Source organism: Peromyscus californicus, unplaced genomic scaffold (genome assembly GCF_007827085.1).
Source record: "Peromyscus californicus insignis strain IS unplaced genomic scaffold, ASM782708v3 Scaffold_2__1_contigs__length_46816999, whole genome shotgun sequence".
Classification (NCBI taxonomy): Eukaryota; Metazoa; Chordata; class Mammalia; order Rodentia; family Cricetidae; genus Peromyscus; species Peromyscus californicus.
In genome coordinates, this window is record NW_026294540.1 from 8,255,792 (window position 1) to 8,277,426 (window position 21,635).

Consider the following 21,635-nt stretch of genomic DNA (forward strand, 5'->3'; position numbering starts at 1 on the left):
GAGAACAAGCCAAGAAGGCAGGTATAATTATTCCTGCCCTGGGGAGGCAGGGATAGACAGGTTCTGGAGACTAGCCAAACTTTTTGGTGAGTTCTAGACCAATGAGAGACTCTGTCTCAAAACACAAGATAGAGAGCACCTGAGGAAGACTCCCAAAGACCTCTGGTCTCCACACACAAGTAAGTACACATACACCCCACAAATGTGCACACCAAGCTTACATGCATGCGCACGTGTACCCATGTGCACATATACATATACACACACATGCACACACATTCACCCACACACAGTGTCCATGCGTGCTTCAGATCAGTGCCAAAAACAGTTTCCATCTTTCCTGGAAATGTGGCTCGTGACCCTAAAATGTCTAAGAATGTCACTCCACAGCAGGGGAGTGTTGGCAGGGATGGGCCAGCCTTGCGGGACTTTCTACAGTGATCTCATCTGTCGATCCTGGCTGTCAAGCAGCCACCACAACATATGGCTACTGAGCACCTGGACCAGAAAGTGACTAGTGCAGGCAAAGAACTGACGTTTGAAATTTTTCATACAAGTACATATTTAGGTTAAGCATATTTCCCCTACATCCCTAACCCCCTTCCTCACCCTTCCCGAGTCCCCTAAACAGCTTCATTTGTACGTTCAGGCTGTTTATACGTATATGACGTCAGGTATCGCTATAAATTTAGGAGCTACAAATGAGAGAAAATGTGGAATATTTTTCTGGGGTTGGCTTACATCACCATCACCCAGCCCCCATTTTCTGCAAATGATGGGACTTCATTTTTTTTTTTTTTTTTGGTGTTTTGGTTTTCTGAAACAGGGTTTCTCTGTGTACCCCTGGCTGCCTTGGAACTCTATAAACCAGGCTGGCCTCAAACTCACAGAGATCCACCTGCCTCTGCCTCCCGAGTGCTGGGATTAAAGGTGTGTGCCACCACCACCTGGGTGACTTCCTTCTTTTTTGTGGCTGAAAAGTCTCCTCTGAGTACCTACTATGTGCATTTAACCAAGTCCCCTCTTCTTGGACATCTAGTTTTTAATTGTAGTTCATTATAATTATCTTGGGGTTTATATGGCTGAAGGGAGCAAATGGCTACCATATTGGAGAGCACCAGTCTTATTTCCAGCTCCTTGGTGAGGTCTGGGGACAGAAATGTTGGCTCTCAGGCCCCGCCCCATCCCTACTGAACCAGTACCCTCACTTTAGCAGAGTTCCGCATGCTAAAACTTGAGAGGCCAGGAGACCTGGTCTCACAGCCACAGGGTCCCTCCATCCCCCTCTCCGTACTGATGAGACCGTCTGAACTCTGTGGGTCCCAACCCTCCCCATTTAAACAAGGCCTGGAAACATTTAAGTCTGCGAGGTCGGCTGTCATTGTGGTGATTATTGTGGGTAAGTCCATGCATTCTCCAAGAGCCCGGAGGAGGAGTGGTATAGTTTGGCTCAATACTGGAGAGGAGGTTCTAGAACTCGGACCAACAGGTTGAAGATCCAGAGTGGGAGCCTGTCTCGGGAGAGGGGCTCCAGGGCAGAACTCACAGCCACGTGTTCGTTTGTCACAGGAGCTACAAGGTCCGATTCAACAGCGTCTCCTCTTACTCTGACTCCCGCAAGGCATCAGGCGACGGACCCGACCTCAGGGACAACTTTGAAAGTACTGGACCCCTGGCCAATGTGAGGTGAGCACGGGTACAGGGCACTGAGGCTGACGAAGGCCCTAAGGGAGCAGGGCTCAGCTGCAAAGCGGCTCTTTGTTCAGGAGGAGAACTCTCACCCAGTGTCCCTTCATTCCTCCGGGGTCCCTCCCTCTCTGACTCACACTACCTGGTCTCCCATGTGTGGGGACATTTGTACCTGATGACCTCTGACCTCTAACCCTGCCTCCCCCCCAGATCCCATCCCCAAGGTTCATCCACCATCTGTGCTGTAGGGTACTAGTCTCCGGATGCCACCCTCTAAGCCATTTTTCCAAGGAGACAAATTTTACACAGGGTGAACCTTAGGTGCCGTGATGACCCAGTGGTTCCCAACCCTAGGTGCATGGTAGGGTCACCTGGAGGTGACCCGTGCATGGCTGTGCCGTTGTCCCGGCCCTTGAGAAGCTGAGGCAAAAGGATGACAAGTTCAAGGCCAGCCTGGGCTACATTAGGAGACTCAGTCTCAAACAAAAACAAAAATAACCTGGGGAGGTTTGCCATCTAGCAGTGTGATGCCTGTGTAAGCCCAGCCTGAAGAGATCCTGCAGCTGGTCTAGGATTGGGCCTGCCGTCACCTCTTCCATTCTAAACCTTGCCGGTGGCCTCTACTGTGAGGTACAGTTTGAAAACTACTCCCCAAACCCACGTCCTTCCTAAGCAGAGTCACATTCCATGAAGTAATTTGGGGGAGGGGGTGGCCAAAGACGTGCATTTGAGGAGTCAATGTGTATTCAGTTTAATAAATATTTGGAAAAAAAATGGGGAATGTCAAGACTTGCTGTCCTGGATGAAGGTCAAGACAGACCAACACACTGTTCGTCCACCATCCAGACCTAGTCATGAACGTCTCCCACCTTGGCCAGACGAGGCTTCTCAATGACTGCTCAGAGCCAGGCTCATAGACAGCACCGGACATAGGGCTCCTAAATGGCGAAGAATCATGTCTCCTGTAACATTTTTACATGCTTTTCTATTTTGTATGTAGTGTACGTATGTGGGTGTGGGTGTGGTCACTCATAATGTGGGGCAGCTCTTGGCTTTTGATATCAGAACATTATTTTAGCATTACTTTCATAATCCAGTCAGGAAAAAATGCTAGCCCCACCCTAATCCTCCCCTCTCTCCCCCTCCAAAAAACCTCCCTTCTTCTCATTGGTAGACTTGTATTTAAAGAACTGTACTCAAGAGTGTGGAGAGTTGGCTCAGTCTGTAAAGTTCTTGTCACACTAGCATGAGGACCTGAGTTCGATCCCTAACACCTGGGTGAAATCCGGGCATGGAGGCATGCATCGGGATGTGCAGCTGTAATCCCAGCCCTGAGGAGGAGAGACAGGGTCCTTAGGTCCCAGTGAACATCCTGTCTCAAAAAAAAAAAAAAAGTTGACATCTCCATATGCTTGTATGCCCATACCTGTGCACACACCAAAAGTACTTGCACTTGATTATTATGGTGATATTTTAATTTCATCAGTTAAAAATATGCAGGCTTTTGTTGTCGGGGTTTTTTTTTTTTGGGGGGGGTTGTTTTCTTGTCTAAAGGCCCACAAGGCACCTTCAACTTTTAAATCTTAAATATCTTTGCTATCTGGCCCTGCAGATGAGGACTTAAGTTAACTGTTGGTTTCGAGGTTTAAAATAGGAGCTTTGGACTCCTAAGTAGCTATTGTCATGGAAACGTGAGTCTCCCAGTGACTGTGGTGCGGGCCTCTCAGCCCATCCAGAAGTGTTGCCATGAGTCAGCCACCTGATCCTTGGCTGGTGAGCTGGTAACGGTCATGTGTCTGAGTCTGTTGGCCATGCTGTGTCAAAAGGCTGACAGACATCAATTGTTCTCAGTTCTGGGGTCTAGGGAGTCCAAGGCCAGTGTCCCATGAGAGCTCACTCCTAATCATACACAGCTCCTTATAGCCGTGTCCTCATGCGGTGAAAGGGATGAAGTCTGGTTTCTTCAGCCCCTTAGATGGGCACTAATTTTATTCTAAGGAGCCCCACCCTGATGACCTAATCACCTCCCAGAAGCCTTTTCCCTTCATCCCTCACAATAGGCTTCCACATGTGAGTCAGGGGGATTCAAGTACTCAAGCCATAGAATGTGGTCTGCCAAGCCAGTGAGTGAAAATTAAAAGGAAGTTACATGGAACAGGCATCCCACACATGCCTGCAACCTCATGTCTGAAGAGAGCGCAAACAGGAGAGTTGCTGGGACTTGCTGACTTAGACATTGTAAGCTCCAGATTCAAGGAGAGACCCTGCCTCAAATGAACAGGCAGAGGGAGAAGAGAATATTCAATGCCCTCTTCTGGCCTCTGCCTGTGCATAGGCATGCACATCTGCACATATGTGGGCAGACCCTCACAGACACATCTGAATGATTTTTTAAAAAGCAATTCAAAGAGCATGAAAAGTCATTAACAGTATCAAGCATGCTCAAGTGTGGCCAACATTACCCACATAACGGGGTGTTCGATGTAGGTGTATCTGTATTGAGCTAAGGCGAAGATGGATGGCATGAGGCAGAAGAGCCCTTTTCTCTCACTCCTCAGATCTGCCCACACTGGCTACTACATCTGTGTGCAGGCTGCTTCCCTGTGAGGAGTGGTACCCAGACCCAGTAAAACTGTGGGGCACGATGGGAAAGACCCGGCCTCATGCACAGGCTGCACTTGGGAAGGCTCAGGAGCCCCTGGAACAGAAGGGTGTGAGAGAAGGGAATGTCACGATCTAACCGTGTAGGTGTGGGTCTGCAGAGGACATAGGGTCCTGTGATAACTTTGGCTCTACCAGTGAGACCCCTGGGCCCATCCCAGTTCATGTCGTAATGATGCAGGTTCTCCTCCCAATGTCCCTCCTTCCTCTTCCATCTCCATCGTCTTCTCATCCCCATCAGCCTCAAACCATTCAGGGACAGTGGATGACAGGGCTCCGCTCCCTGGCTCATCTGGGGTGACTGTCTTCAGCAGCGTACCTTCCTTGGAGACAAGAGAGAGGGTCTTTTGCCCCATTTTGGAACCCATCATTGTGGTCCTATTGGTTGAGAACACCAGCCAGGACCACTCTCCAGAAATGAGCTATATAATATCTATAAGACTGTAAAGTAACTGGATGTAGTACTATACACCTGAAATCCCAGTACTCAGGAGACGGAAGCAAGAGAATCAGAGTTCAAGGCCAGCCTGGGCAACATGAAACCTTGCCTCAAACAAACAAACAAAAATTTTGTTAACAAGGTCCATCCCCCTGGTATACTTTGGTCCCCACCTCAGCATGGAGAAAACTCATATTAACTTGACCCTTACTGACTCAAGTATCAGCGTTCTCTTGGTGGAGAGAGCTTGTGAAACATCAGTTTCAGACATTAGAAAGGGTACAGTGTGCGTGACTAAGGTTCTATTCTAACCCCATGGAGGAAATCCTACCTCTAGACCAACAATGTGATATGTTCAAAAGTCCTCCTGGTCACTTTGCTAGTCCTGCTCCCCGAAGGCCGCCACATTAGAATTCTCATAGCCCTCCTTCTTAAGACAAATTGATCTGTGGCGAACAGAAGCATCCCCGTTGAGATTCCTTTCTGTGGATGGTCTAGCTAACATAGGAGCATGCATCCAACAGCTAGTGTTTCCCGCTCGCTGCCCTCCCCGACTCTCCTTCCTCAGAAACCACTGGAACTTTCTCTTGAGGACAGTAATCACAATTAGAGACCAAGAGGAAGAAGGGTCTCAAGAGCTCTTGGGATTGAAGCCATCTTTCCATTGAAATGTATTTCTTCATAGTTCTGAAAGTTAGGACCTCAGTAAGGGGCGGATTCCAGCTGGCTTCTCTTACTGGCTTGTTAAAAACTACCTTCTTTCTGGAGAGGATGAGGAAGAGGAGGAGGAGGAGGAGGAAGAGGATGAGGATGAGGAGGGAGAGGAGGAGGAGAGGAAATTGACTTTATAATAAGGATCTTACTAACCTTGGTCACTTCCTTAAAGCTATTTCAACATACAATCCCATAGGGGTTCGGGACTCAAGCCCGTGAATTTCGAGGTCACGCTAATCAGCCCATGGTACCAGATAGCCTACACCTCCTATGCCCTACAGCCCCCACCACAGACCTTCTGTTTTTTTCCTGGACAGGTTCTCGGTATTCGGCCTGGGCTCTCGGGCGTACCCCCACTTCTGCGCCTTCGGGCACGCAGTGGACACCCTCCTGGAGGAGCTGGGAGGGGAGAGGATTCTGAAGATGAGGGAGGGGGATGAGCTCTGTGGGCAGGAAGAAGCCTTCAGGACCTGGGCCAAGAAGGTCTTCAAGGTAGGAGACCCACTGTGCCCCAGACAGCGCCAAGCGGTCCGTGGGGGTGTGGCTCAATGGTAGGATTGCTCAGTGGTAGGGCGCTTGCCTAGCATGCTGGAGGCACAGGGTTCTAACCCCAGCATGGGAAAGGGAAGGAGGTGTGGGTAAAGTGAGGAAGGGAAGGGGGGAGGAAGGAAGGAGAAACGTTAGGAAGGAAAGGAAGAAAATGAAGGAGAGAGAGAGAGGACAGGCAAGGGAGAGCCTTCCCCCAGTGTCCTCAGCCAGGATACAGCTCTGCATACGTTTTTCCACTCAGAGTCCTCCCGGTCACCAAAGCCAACACTGTGGCTTTTATCCTCTCTGTCCACTGCCCTGGAATCAGTTCCTCATCAGCAACCCCAGGAGGAAGGGTCCTGGGCAGCTTCTGTCAGGGCACTTGTGCAGAAGGCAAAAGGGGAAACTGAGGCCCTATGTGTTATTAGAGGGAGCTGCATCTATAAGCCTCTTCCTGGATTTCCACCCAGACATTGAGACCTGAGATGCTTCAGGGTCATTCATATCCGAGAAAACTCTGTTTCCTCATCTCGTCAGCCAACCTGAACTGAGCATCCCAGAAGCCAGGCCCCTGAAAAGCCTCTAGAGCTGTGGTTCTCAACCTTCCTAAGTCTGTGACCCTTTAATACAGTTCCTCATGCTGTGGTGAGCCCCCCCAACTGAAGAATTATTTTCATTGCTACTTCATAACTGTAATTTTGCTACTCTTATGAATCATAATGTAAATTTTTTGGAGATAGGGGTTTGGAGATAGGCAATGGGGTCTGACTCACAGGTTGAGAACCATTGCTCTAACCATTTGTTGGCATCCTGGTCTCCCATCCCACCCCCAGCTCACTCATGTCTGTGTCTGCAGACATTCCTTCTTGTTCATTTCGTAAGAATGAAATCCAATACCAGGTGACCTTTCATGACTGGCTTCTGTCCCTTATTATACAGTTTTTTAAGATTTATTTATTATGTATACAGTGTTCTGCCTGCACAGCAGAAGGCATCAGATCTCATTACAGATGGTTGTTAGCCACCATGTGGGTGCTGGGAATTGAACTCAGGACCTCTGGAAGAGTAGCCAGTGCTCTTTACCTCTGAGCCATCTCTCCAGCCCCTCTTATTGTAAAGATTTTAAGGTTTATTCACACTGTAGCATGGGTCAGTACTTTATCCCTTCTTGTAGCCAAATAATATTCCACAGTATGATATTTTACCTTTCTATTTTTATGTTGATGAGCATGTCAATTGTTCTTTTAAAATAGGCACACAGCCAGATAATAATAAAACCTATGTTTGAAAACTTTAAATTTCACTGAAAAAAATATTTCTGTGGTTGTATGTGCCTCAGTCTCAGTTATTTGAGAGGCTGAAGCAGGGGCATCACTTGGACCTGCATGTTCAAGACTTACCTGGACCTGTCTCAGAAAAAGTTTACTAATCATTCTGAGCAGTAATCTTAGGATCATTGATGTTTGCTGATAAAGGAGCTTTGACCAAAAAGAAAACAAGTAAGAAAAAATGTGTATTCAGACAGCTTGCCCTGGATTTGTATAATTTTTTTTAAATCTTTTGAAAAAGATGAAAGAAAGTTCTATGGTATTTATTTTCATTTTAATGTTAAGCCCCTGGGCACGTGGGATTTAGTAATAAATATCATCATATATGTATCTTCAGTAGAGGTGAAGACCTCAAGTCACTGTTCAAAATATTGGGTGATGGTGAGCACATGGATGGATGGGTGGGGGTAGATGAATGGGTGTATGAAAGAGTGAGTAGGTGGATAAATATTAGGTGGAGACGGACAAATAGATGGGTGAGTAGAAAGGTAAATGGGTGGGTGGGTCAGTGAATGGATAGGAATGGTTGGATGATGGATGGATGCTTGGATTGATGGATGGATGGATGGATCGATGGTTGGTTGGTTGGTTGGTTGGTTGGTTGGTTGGATGAATGGATGAATGAATGAATGGATGGTTGGATGGATGGTTGGATGCTTGGATGGATGGATGCTTGGATGGATGGATGGCTGATGGATGGATGATGGTTGTTTGGTTGCATGGATGGATGGATGGATGAATGGTTGGATGGTTGGTTGGATGGATGATTGGATGGATGGGTGGATGGATGGTGGATGGATGGTTGGATGGATGGATGATGGATGGTGGGTGGGTGGATGTATAGATGGATGGTTAGTTGAATGGATGGAAGAAAGGATCAATAAGGTAGATGGACAGACAGCTAGGTAGATGGAAGTGTGGGTAGATCAATGGATGGGTGAATGGGTTGGTGGATAGATGGTAGAAGGAAGAACGGGTATATGGATTAATAGGTGGAGACAGGGAGTGAGGGAAAGGGGGAGAGAAAAAGAGGGATGGGGAGAGACATCCATGCCATGCCTCGGAGCCTCCTGTGGAGGCACCATCTAGGATAATTGAGGTCACCAAAAACTCTCTGTGGCCTACAGGCAGCCTGTGATGTGTTCTGCGTTGGGGATGATGTCAACATCGAGAAGGCGAACAATTCCCTCATCAGCAATGACCGCAGCTGGAAGAGGAACAAGTTCCGCCTCACCTACGTGGCTGAGGCTCCAGAGCTGACACAAGGTATTGACACTGCCCTCCTAGGAGGCCCTCGTCACCTTAGGGAGGTTGGGCTGGAGAGCTCCCTTCGAGGGTGTGTGGAGATGGTGGCTTATCACTCTGGTCCCCCTTTCAGAGAAGCCCTTGCACACACACAGACCACACTTCTGTCCCCACATGCAGGGGACTGTACAGCTGGGAGCCTCTCTCCAGCTGCACAGTCTGCCCTACAAACCATCCCCACCTCTGTTCCATTCACCTTGGCATAATTTGGTTCAGTGTCTGCAACCACCTCACCCAGCCCCACTGATACCTGCCCCCACCCTCATCCTTTCCACTCCAGAGGAAGAGCTGGAAAGGGGTCTAAGGAGACGACTCCCTTGGTAAAGTGCAGGCTTTATAGACACGAGGACCTGAGTTTGATTCCCCAGAACCCATGAAAGGCCAGGCATGGTGCTGCGTGCTTACAGTCCCAGTGCGGGGAAAGAGGAAACCAGAGAAACTTAGGGTTCACTAGCCAGCCAGCCTAGCCTAACCGGGCAGCTGCAGGCCAGTGAGAGACCCTCTCTCAAAAGATAAATTTATAAACTACCTACAATGATAACTCAGGTTGTCCTCTGGCTTATACACACACACACACACACACACATCCACCTGCACACATGCTATTACACCTATACATATATGTACATACACATATGTGTACATATATGTATATGTACACATACTCAAAGCTGGAGAGGTTTTGTGCACCATTGTTTAATCCTCTCTCATGGTGACCATTATTTCTCTCCTCACAGGTCTTTCCAACGTCCACAAAAAGCGAGTCTCAGCCGCTCGATTCCTTAGCCGCCAAAACCTGCAGAGCCCTAAATCCAGGTAGGAACACCCAGGTTTGCTCAGCAGCAATCCCCTCTGCTCCCAGCTGCCACCCATAGCCAGGAAGGAGAGCTCAGATTCCAGAGGGTACCGAGAGCTTCAGAAGTCCCCTCACACCAGGTCTCAGACTCCTCCTGCCTTCACATTCTGTCCCCAACTAGAGGCAGGGACAAAAGAGAAATGTCAATCATACAACGTCAAGACAGAAATGGGCCTCAGGATGATCTTAGCGGGGAGTCCCCTTGTGAAATAGCTGGGTGTTCTCTGTAGGCAGCCTCTCCACCGGAAAGTGCTTAATCGAGGTATCTTACTGTGAGTGGTTTTTCTCTAGAGCAGTGTTTCTCAACCTGTGGGTCACACAACCCCTTTGGGGGATCGAATGACCTTTCCACAGGGGTCACCTAAGACCATTGGAAAACAGATATTTACAGTTAATAACATTAGCAAAAATACTCTTAAGGCTGGGGGTCACCACAACTTGGGGAACTGTATTAAAGGGCCACAGCATTAGGAAGGCTGAGAACTGCCACTCTCAAGCACCTCAGAGATAGCTACCTGCTGTGGAGTGATGGCAGGCGCACCCCAAAACAACTTACTCTTCGATTTGAAACCCTAACTATAATATATCATCTGTGGGGGGTGACTTGGTGCCACCCCGCACCTAGGGAGATCAGAGGACAACCTTTGGGTGTCCATCCTTACCTTCCACCTTGTTTGAGACAGGGACTCTTCGCTGCTGCATAAGCCAGATCTGGTCTATGGAGCTTCTGTGGACCCTCCTGACCCTTCCTATGGGCTGCTGGGCTTTTCAAGAATGTGTCCTCTGCATCTGGCTTTTTGTTGTTGTTTATTTTTTTTAGTGTGTGTGTGTGTGTGTGTGTGTGTGTGTGTGTGTGTGTGTGTGTGTGTGTGTGTGTGTTATGCTTGCCAAGGCCAGGAGAGTGTCAGATCCCCTCAAACTGGAGTTACAGGTGATTATGAGCCACTATGTGGATGCTGGGAACTAAACTTGGGTCCTCTGCCATGGCCACCTGTTGTGGGATGTCCTTCTGTACACTGTGAATATGTGTTGCTTTTATTGGTTGATGAATGAAGCTACTTTGGCCTACGGCAAGGCAGAATATAGCTAGGCGGGAAAGCCAAACTGAATACAGGGAGAAAGAAGGGTGGAGTCAAGGAGACACCAGCCAGCTGCCCAAGATGCAACATGCCAGCAGACCGGTAATGCCGTGGTCACATGGCAATACATACATTAATAGAAATGGGTTAATTTTTTTTTTTTTTTTGGTTTTTTTGAGACAGGGTTTCTCTGTGTAGCTTTGTGCCTTTCCTGGGACTCACTTGGTAGCCCAGGCTGGCCTCGAACTCAGAGAGATCCGCCTGGCTCTGCCTCCCGAGTGCTAGGATTAAAGGTGTGCGCCACCACCGCCCGGCTAGAAATGGGTTAATTTAAGATGTAAGAGCTAGCTAGTAATAAGCCTGAGCCACTGGCCAAACATTTATAATTAATATAAGCCTCTGAGTAGTTATTCGGAAACAGGCCGGCAAGGGAGATTTGTCCATTTAAAGCCTTAATTACAATTCTTAATTGCTGCATCATCTGTCCAGCCCTATGCACCCAGCCTTTTATGTGGGCTGTAGAGATCTGAACTCAGGTCATTAGGTTTGTGCAGTTAAATGTTTTTACCAGATGAGCTATCCCCCAGCCCTAGAAATTATCTTACTACCCAACATAGCCATGTAACTTACTATCTACTGTAGCCAAACACCTTGCTATTTAATACAAAGTGTGTTTGTCTTAGCACTTGGGGCGGGGTGTGGCGTTTGTTTTATGCAATGCTGCGGCTTGAACCTGGGATCTTATACACACTTGGCAAGTGCTGGACCACTTGAACTACATTTTAAGTCTCAGCACTTGACTTAAAACTCGGTTAGCCTCTTCAGCGACACCCAGAACAAATTCATTTCTTCCTAGTAAGAGACTTAGGCAGCCAAGGGCACTGACCCCATATCCTTTGGGTCCCTTTACCTCCAAGCTGTTCTCCTCAGACCTGGCTTCCCTAGCTTCAGACTTTAATCACACGGCTCTTACTCCTCCACTGGGAATACCACTCCCAGCTCCAGCAGCAGAAGTCACATGATCACCACCACCAACTGAGTCGGGTCGGTTACTGCTGTCACCAGCCTGAACAGGACATACTAATATCACCTGCCCTGCGACACTGTCCTCCCAACCAACCCACTCACCCATTAAGCCAGGCATCTCTCTTTTCAAAATGATCGCATCCAGACTGGCAACCCCTCTGCATCTATAATAATTGTTTAAGTCTTTGCACTGATCCCTCTTGGGATTTTTTTTTTCACTATTCAATTAAAACTCAGCTATGTCTTTTAAATTATTTATTCTTTGCAGCCCTAGGCACTGACCCCAGCTCTCCCACGCACAAACTGGGTCCGTGTGGCCTTGGAAATGTCACGGGGTATGGAATCGAGAGTTGGAGAGATGGTTCAATGACTAAAAGTACTGGTTACTTGGGCTGGAGGGGTGGTTCAGTGGTTAAGAGCACTGGCTGTTCTTCCAGAGGTCCTGAGTTCAATTCCCAGCAACCACATGGTGGCTCACAACCATCTGTAATGAGATCTCTGGCGCCCTCTTCTGGCCTGCAGGCATACATGCAGCCAGAACACCATATACATTTATATATATGTATACATGTACTGACTACTCTTGCAGAGGACCCTGGTTCAGTTCCCAGCACCCACGTGGTTGCTCACAACCATCTATCACTCCAGTTCCAGGGTATGTGGTGCCCTCCTCTGGCCTCCATGGGTAGCAGTGAACATACATACATTCAAAACATTCATAGACAAAATAAATGTTTTTCTTGAAAAGTCACTTGCATGCTCTGAGGACCTCTCCCCTTCACTGTAGCACGGAAATGCTGGCAGCAAGCTTGCTCGCTTGTATCTAATACACTCTGTCTTCCATGCACCGAGCAGAGCTCTCTGGACGCTATTTCTCACTTACACCCGTCCAGAAAATCAAGGCCACAACGGCTCACATGTTAGATATGAGAAGGGACCGTGAGAAAATGCAAGCATCTTTTTCAAGGTCTCATTGACCTGGTTCTCTGGCCGCCACGCCAAATGACTCCACAGATGGCCTCTGCTGTGACCATTGACAGTGATCCTTCCGAAGCGGCTGGCATAGTACAGGATCCACGCGCATTCCTTGTTCCTCCCAGCTTCCTCGTGTGACCTGCATAGTTAGCATGCTCGCTTTCTGCGTGCCCTTCCAAGCCTTTGATTAAAGAGGTTCACAGGGCAGAGCCCCCCAAGCCTCTTGAACTCTTTCTCAAATACTCTCGCACATTAGTAGACTATATTAGGCACTTAATACCTTTGAACAATTAGTTAAATGCAGCATTAGGTGCATAGGGACATCTGAGGGAGAGGAGCGGCGTGTTGGAAAGCCGTAGCTGATGGTCTCAATTCTGTCTCAATCCTATCCGGTGGAAAGTAACAAGGGATACAATGTTGCAAGAGAGGTTCCGCAAAAGCCCGTGAAAAGCCAGTGTGTGGTGAGTCCTTCCTAGAGCGTGGGTTCTCAGGCAGCAAGGAAAAAAATAGGCGAATGGCCTTGGAATCGGCCCTGTCCACCACCCAAATGGAACTGACTCCGGCAGAGGAGTATGCCAAGCAAGGTTAGGAACTGGAATTGAGTTAAAATAGTTGGGAACTAGCAGAGAAAAGACCAAATTGTGCCTAAGGGGTTTGGGGGCTGGACCAAGAGGCCAGTGGTTAAGAGCACTGGATGCTCTTCTAGAGAACTTGGATTCCAGCTGGAGAGATGGCTCAGTGGTTAAGAACACTGACTCCTCTTCCAGAGTACCTAGGTTCGACTCCCAGTACCCCACATGGCAGCTCACAACTGTTTGTAATTCCAGTTCCAGGGGACACCCATGGTAAATAATAATAATAATAATAATAGCAATAATAATAAAAGCAAGCCTGAAGAGAACTTGGGTTCCATGCCCAGCACCCACATGGTAGCTCACAAACCTTTAAAATTCCAGTTCCAAGGGATCTAATGCCCTCTTCTGACCTCTGTGGACCCAGACAGCATGTGGTGCACAAATGTTCATGCAGGCAAAACACCCATACACATACACATAAAATGAAAAATTACCAAATATGTTTTTAAAAGATAATGCTTTATAGAATTTTTAAAATATAATTGAGTGGAAAAGCAGAACTCACCCAGTTCCCCAGGCCAAGGCCAAAGTGGGGGTTCTCTGGCCTTGGAAACCATAAACAAGATATCACAAATCATTCCCACTAGCAATTCTTAATTATAGGTCCAGTACTGACCCAAGGGGAAGTCAGCGGCCTTTGGAGGATGACCCGTGCTGAGCGACAGCACTCAGCATCCTGCCTGGAAATGAATTTTGTGATGCAGGCACAGTAATTTGGAAAAACAATGTGTAAGAGAGTGTGTCATAGGGTGAGTGTAGGCAAGATAGAAACGGAAAATTCTAGAAGTCGAGTGGAGGAGAGAGAATGAAGGACTGAGATTGCTTGTTGAGGAGAGTGGACTCCAGAGAGGAAAAGGGAGAGGCTGTCTAGAAGGGGAGAATTGGGAATTCAAGGGCACAGAGAGAATTTTCAGTGGTCAGGGGAGGTCCCAAGAGAGCGATCTTTATGTCTGTGTGGGGTGCACACGTTTGTGCATGTGTGTGCATGTGTATAGAGGCCCAAGGTGACAGACGGGATCCTCCTGAGGCACTCTCAATCTTAGTTTTTGAGGTAGGCCCTTCCTGAACCTGGAAATCACTTATTCAACTAGACTGCTGATCTATGAGCCCCAGGCACCCTCCTCTCCAGCTACAGCATTATAGATGCACAGCACCTCACCCAGCTTTCTACTTGCGAATGGGGATCTGAAGGCAGGGCCTCTGCTTGTACGGCAGGAACACTTCCTACAGAGTATTTCCCTAGCCTGAGAACCTTGTGTTTTTGTTTTGTTTTGTTAAGGCAGTTCAAGAAATCTTTTTAAAATGTGAATTGAAGCAGATGCACTCTCTGCTTCACAGCCTATAGGTGCTTTCTGCAGATCAAAGGGGATTCTGAAACCTTTGTCTGATGGGTCACAAAGAGGTCCCTGGGGTCACACAGGTCACGAGGGGATCCCTGGGATCCACCTATCACCTCTCTCAAACTCTGCAGTCACGGCCAGGCATGTTGGCACATATCTTTAATTTTAGCACGCAAGAGCTGGGCGGCAGTGGCACACGCCTTTAATCCCAGCACTGGGGAGGCAGAGGCAGGCAGATCTCTATAAGTTCGAGGCCAGCCTGGGCTACAGAGTGAGTCCCAGGATAGGCACCAAAACTACACAGAGAAACCCTGTCTCGAAAAACAAAACAACAACAACAAAAAAATCGGACCACAGAGTGACCACTCTGTCCACCGCTGCCACATAGCCACTCCCCTAACTTCGGTGGGATCTTTAAGGGACTTCTCAGTGAGAATAAGACAGCCTGCCCTAGCCGGGCAGTGGCGGCCCACACCTTTAATCCCAGCACTTGGGAGGCAGAGCAGGCGGATCTTTGTGAGTTCAAGGCCAGCCTGGTCTACAGAGCGAGATCCAGGAAAGGCACAAAGCTACACAGAGAAACCCTGTCTCGAAAAATCAAAAAAAAAAAAAGACAGCCTGCCCGCTCCCCTTGCCCATCACTCTTTCCCCAGTGACTAAAACCACATATTGATGACTGCGCCTTGTGGAGGGGAGCTAGCTCGTGGCTCTCATTCCCCTTCAGGCAGGGAGGAACTGTTAGCTGTTTGGATTTTTCTATTTAATAGGAAATAGTGTTAGACAGCTGTTGTCTCATCTGGGAACCTATCTGAACCACGACCATGTGCACGTCCGTCTTTGTGTCTCTGTATGGGTGTGTCTGTGTGTGTCTTCTCGAGTGCAGGCAAGTGTCTGTGTGTGCGTCTGTCTGTCTGTCTGTCTGAGTTCATGGAAGTGACACTTGCATAGGTGAAAGAAATGAGTAGGACACAGGCCAGGCTGTGAGGAGAGAGGAACACAAGGCCTGGATGGCTACTGCTTCCCCAAAGGGCCCTTCCCTCCCAGAGCTGCTCAACAGACCGTATGAGTCGGGGCTCACACCTGTAATCTTAGCACTTGGGAGGCTGAGGCGAGAGTTCAGAGCCATGGCAGGCTACCTAATGAGCTTCAGGCCAGCCTGACCTAGAGTGTGAGAGCATTTGTCGGTGACAGGCGCGGGGGCCGGGGTGAGGGTCAGGAGGAGGGGGAAATGAAGGAAGGGAAAGAAAAAATCCCTATCCCAGAGCTTAACAAACATAGAAAAAATGCAGAGGAATTGAGTGATGGTAATTGGTGCTCAGGTTGGCCAGTGAAACTCAGCTTCACAGCAAAACATTAAGGACTGTCCACCCAGATGCCCTGGGCACCCAGCCATGCCCTGCTAGTCACTTGCAAAGTCATCTTGTGCAAAATCCCAGATGGGGTGGAACCTGGACCCACCTTCTCGGCACCTGCTGGCCACATCCCGTCCCCTAGCCTGTCCCTTCCTTTACTGTCCAATCACCTGCAGGGTAGAGAGGCCTTGGGGGAAGCCAGTGAGCATCCACCAGCTCAGCAGGTTTGGGCCCTTGGTCTTCCTGATGGGAAGAAAGTGGGAGTTGATTTGAAAGCCTTTCCAAGACTTGAGCAACGGGCTCCTGAATTAGAGGCCTTGCAGCGCCCCCTGCTGGTTAGTAGCTTCTGCCAATCTCTTCCTGTCAACAGGGAAAACCATGGTGGTGATTTCTTTGCTCCCAGGAACTAAAGGCTGATGTGAGCTGGGGAGGAAAACCAGTCATATGAGTTGCGGTAACTGACAAGCTCAGCATCCTAGAATGGGCAAGACCCTCTTGGGAGAGGAGAGGGGCGTCCCAAAACCCTAGGAACACACAGTTAAGCCTCCCAAGTCCCCCCCCCCATACCACAGACAGGACGCCAGGCTTCAAGAAAAGGCTTCACACTCACCCCCACCCCACATACACACAAGGACACGTGCCAGCTTAGCTATTTTTAATAACGGTGGCTATTCGCGGCACAAAGGGCCTCCTGGTTGTGCCAAAAGCATCCCTAAATAGCTAGTGCTCTTGATCTATTCAAGTGTGATTTACATGTGGGGAACGCGAGTCTCTCCCTCCACTGAGAGCAGTTGGCAAGGAGGAAAGAGCAGTGTTTGGAGGTGGAGAAGGCTGTGAGCCTCCGTGTGGGTGCTGGGAACCAAACCTAGGTCCTTAGTGAGCACAGCTGAGCCAGCTCTCCAGCCCCAGGAATTCGTTCTTTTTTTTTTTTTGGGGGGGGGGACACTTTTTTAAAAAAGATTTATTTATTTATTTATTTATTTATTTATTTATTTATTTATTTATTTATTTATTATGTATACAGTGTTCGGCCTGCATGTACCCTTGCAGGCCAGAAGAGGGCGCCAGATCTCATTACAGATGGTTGTGAGCCACCACGTGGGTGCTGGAAATGGAACTCGGGACCTCTGGAAGAGCAGCCAGTGCTCTTCACCTCTGAGCCATCTCTCCAGCCCTCTTTTGGGGTTTTTTGTTGTTGTTGTTTTGTTTTGTTTTGTTTTTGTTTTATTTCATTCTATGTGTGTGGATGTGTTGTCTGCATGAGTATCTGTGTATCATGGACATATATACCCAGAAGAGAGAATCCTCTTCCCTTGGAACTAGAGTTTACGAGTGGTTGTGAGCTGCCACGTGAGTGCTGGGAACTAAACCTGGGTCCTCTGCAAAAACTCTTAATCACAGAGCCATCTCTCCAGCCCCAAGAATTCATTCTTCTTCTTTTTTTTTTTTTTTTTTTTTTTTTTTGATTTTGATTTTTCCGGATAGGGTTTCTCTGTGTAGTTTCAGAGCCTGTCCTGGATCTTGCTCTGTAGACCAGACTGGGCTTGAACTCACGGAGAAGAACTCATTCTTGAAATAGCTGGCTAATGTGGGCCTCCTGAACAGCAAACACACAAACCCTTGTGGGTAGATTCTTCCCAGAGCCCCACACTCTCACACACTGATGCATCTATGCTGGAGAGGCCCTGATCCTCTGGCCAGGCCTTCCTTATACTACAATATGGACTTTTCTTGCAAAAGAGAGTAGAGGGCCGGCAGGAGGGTTCGGTGGGTAAAGGCGCTTGCTGCCAAGCCTGACAACGTGAGTTCAATCCCTGAGACCTACAGATCAGAAGGAGAGAACCAAGTCCCTTAAACTGTCCTCTGACCTCCACATGTGCCACAGCAAGCACATGCCGCCACCACCACCATGTGCGCACACGCACATACACACACCTGGAGAGAGAGAGAGAGAGAGAGAGAGAGAGAGAGAGAGAGAGAGAGAGAGAGAGAGAATAGAATTCTATGAAAAATAAGAAATGGAACTTCATAAATCGGAGACACTTATGTGTGGCTACAATGAGTTCCTGATCCCTAGGAGAACCATGATGGGTACTAAGGACATGGCTATTAACTAATTAACCCTGGAAGCCTGAAGTCCCTTCATTCAGCAGGGACTCTGAGGACACACTATGTGCCAGCCACTGTCATGGGGATAGAGCCACAGCCAAAATAGACAAATGCCCTGTGTCATGGTGTTCCGATTACCCTAGCATAGATCACCAGCCGCAGAAGGAAGTAAATGATACCGTAATTGAAGAAAATGAGGCAAGAGCAGGAAGATACAGGAAACGTACATCTCAGACAAAATAGCAGGTCGTAGCAGGTGTCAGAGCTTAAAGGATAAGATGGGACGGCATGGGAAACTGAGCTGAGAACACCAGTGAGGTCAGGAGAGCTTGGGGGCTGGCCCCAAGAACAGAGTTGAGATAGAGGTGAGCCATCGCATAGGTGATGTCCCTGGTCCAGAACCTGGCTTTTGACTCTTTGATGGAGAGATGACTTGAGAGCTTGGAAAGCTCTAAGATGAGTGCTGGGCATGTGCTCACCAGTCCAGAACCAGGGAACTAAGAAGGAGGGGATCTGCCACCAACAGTGACAGATCAGGGGCAAAGTAGGGACAGGGTGGTGGTCTTTGTCCCACGATTCCCCCTCATTCCCTGCAGCCGATCAACCATCTTCGTGCGTCTCCACACCAATGGGAATCAGGAGCTGCAGTACCAGCCAGGGGACCACCTAGGTGTCTTCCCTGGCAACCACGAGGACCTCGTGAATGCACTCATTGAGCGGCTGGAGGATGCACCGCCTGCCAATCACATGGTGAAGGTGGAGATGCTGGAAGAGAGGAACACAGCTCTGGGTGAGGGTCCCGGCTGCACCTGCCGGAAGGGTTGGGAGGGCCTCGGCCCCAAGTGGGCAGAGCAGCGGCCAGGGCATGGTCGACCTATCAGTGGGGGCTTCCAACCTCACTCCAGCTGATGGATGTCTCATCAGGAGCCTCCTTCCCTTCTTCCCTTCCTCCTTTTTTCTGTTCTTTCCCTCCTTCCCTTCCTTTCTTCCTCCTTTTTCTCTTCCCCTTTCTCCCTCCTCCCTTCTTTCCTTTTTTCTATGTAGACCAGGCTGACTCCCAACTTTCCATCCTCCTGCTTCAGCCTCCCAAGTGCTAGGACCACAGACCCGAACCACCACACCTGGCTTGAAGAACCTTCAAAGCCGATGGGTCTCCAAGCTTCACCCTCACCTCATAGATAGGGGTGGGCTCCAGACCCCGGTACAAGGAGCTGTGGTGGCCATACCTGACAGCCTGTGACCCCATGACTGTCACCTTTACAGGGGAGCTAATTAGAAGGTAAAACTGGTATGCCGTCTGTTAGAGCCTTCCTGCAAATCCTCTTGGAAGGAGCCACTATGAAGAGACACACTCCCCTTAATGGATCCAATCCCATCTGTGTTAGACCAGAATTTCCATCATCGAGTCTTGAATTCACATTGAGGTAGGGGATCATGTTTGGAAGGTACACAGAGGCAGACTAGTCCTTCCACCATGGAGGAAGGGTTCCAGGACCCCTAGAAGATACCAGAATCCATCCATGCCCAAGTCCCATATAGAAAAGGCGTTGTGTTTACATGACATCTATGCACATTGTCATGTTTACATACCACTTATGTGCGTCTTCCTGCACACTTTAAACCCTCTCTAGATGGCTTACCCAGGGTAACGCAAATGCTATATAAATGGTCGCTACACTATGGTGCCTAGGGACAAGGAAAAGAGTCTGGACATTTCGGTACAGATGAGATTGCTCTCTCTCTTCACTCCTTTCATCCCTCTGCCAAATGCACTGAATGCAGAAGCCATGGACATGGAGAGCCAGGGGTCCAGCGTAGTGAGAGCACCTGAAAGCTGTGTGGCCTTTAGACAGATTCCTGAACTTCCCTGTGCTTCCTTTTTCCACACCCGGAGTCATGAGTGTGGCGAGGATTCAGTGACCGGAGCCTCATTCCCGCTGTGCCTCCCCAGGTGTCATCAGTAACTGGAAAGATGAGCCTCGCCTCCCACCCTGCACCATCTTCCAGGCCTTTAAGTACTACCTGGATATCACCACGCCGCCCACGCCCCTGCAGCTGCAGCAGTTCGCCTCCCTGGCCACCAGCGAGAAAGAGAAGCAGCGGCTGCTGGTCCTCAGCAAGGTGGGGGTCCTGGGTTTTGCAAAGCAATGCATGTGCTCTTCCAACTGTTCACGGCAGATGGCAGTCTCCAGCAAGGGGGCATGTCCTCATTTGCATACAGCCGCCATATTGGCTTGTCCCATCTGACTCTCCTGGCTCTAAGGCCTGAGAAGTCGAGGGTGACCCCCTCCTGAACCTCAGCAGGCATGGCTCTAATATCTCTTACCACCTTCCTTTGTGATTTTTGAGCTCCTGTCAGCACCACCTTAACCCATGCATGGAAGAAAAGGTAGCAGAGATCCTCACAGTGGGTTTACAGACAGGGGTTCTGCTCTGGTGGTGGTAACAATGGTGTTTTCTGATGCAGAATAGCTACAAAAAAAAATATACTGCTAGAAAAGAGACCTCTGGTGATCGGATGAACCCAAAAGCTTTACCACCCTTGCCTAGACACCAGGAAGGTGCCTACCCAAGCTGCTCTCTGGCCTTGCTCAGCAGGGCACCTAAGGCTGGGGGTGTGGTTCGGTGGTTAGGGCTCTTGCCTAGCACACAGGAAGCCCTGGATTTAATCCCCAGTACCATGTCAACTAGATTTGGTAGTGCATCCCTGTTATTTCAGCAGTTAGGATGTGGAGGCAGGAGGATCAGGAGTTCTAGGTCATCTGCAACTACATAGAGAGTTCAGTGTCAGCCTGGAATGCATGAGACACTGTCTGGAAAAGAGGAGGGGGGGGACGGGACCTGGCTAGATGGCTCAGTGTGTAAAGTCCCCTAATGACAACCTGAGTTCAATTCAATCCCTAGGGCCCACATGGTGGAGGAGAGCCTACTCCTGAAAATTGTCCTCTGAACTCTACTTGTATGCATGTGTGCAGACACACACACTCACTCACATACACAGTCACACACACTGACTCACACACACAAACACACACTCACATACACAGTCACACACTGACACACACTCACAAACACACACTCACCTACACAGTCACACACACTGACTCACACAAACACTCATACACAGTCATACACACTCACATACACAGTCACACACACTCACAAACACACACACTTGTGCACAAAAAAATAAAAGATACAGGGTTTTAGGTGGAGAGATGTCTCAGCAGTTTAGAGCACTGGCTTCTCTTACAGAGGACCAGAGCACCAAGGTTTTATTCCTAGAACCCACACAGCAGCTCATAACTCCAGTTACAGGGGGTCAGATGACCTCTTCTGACCTCTGGAATCACCAGGCACATTCACAGCATACACACACACACACACACACACACACACACACACACACACACACACACATATATACATATATTCAGGAAAAACATTCAGATACATAAAATCTAAAAATTTAAAAACTAATATAATTTAAAATAAAGTCACAGACCTACTCAGGCGGACCACCCAATCCAGTGTTTCCAGGAACTGGGGGTCTCTTCCGAGGAAGCAAGCCCCCAGCTAGGGCCATTTCTTATGCTATC

At 48.7% G+C, this 21,635-nt stretch overlaps 1 protein-coding gene across 1 annotated transcript in view; it reads left to right on the forward strand.

The window, feature by feature from the left end:
• The window catches only part of Nos1 (nitric oxide synthase 1), a 179,697-nt gene that overhangs the window by 140,890 nt on the left and 17,172 nt on the right, over positions 1-21,635 (forward strand). Inside the window, 6 exon segments of the mRNA XM_052755171.1 lie at positions 1,570-1,686; positions 5,821-5,995; positions 8,487-8,625; positions 9,402-9,480; positions 18,633-18,826; positions 19,988-20,157. Of these exon segments, the coding sequence (XP_052611131.1) occupies positions 1,570-1,686; positions 5,821-5,995; positions 8,487-8,625; positions 9,402-9,480; positions 18,633-18,826; positions 19,988-20,157 (874 nt within the window).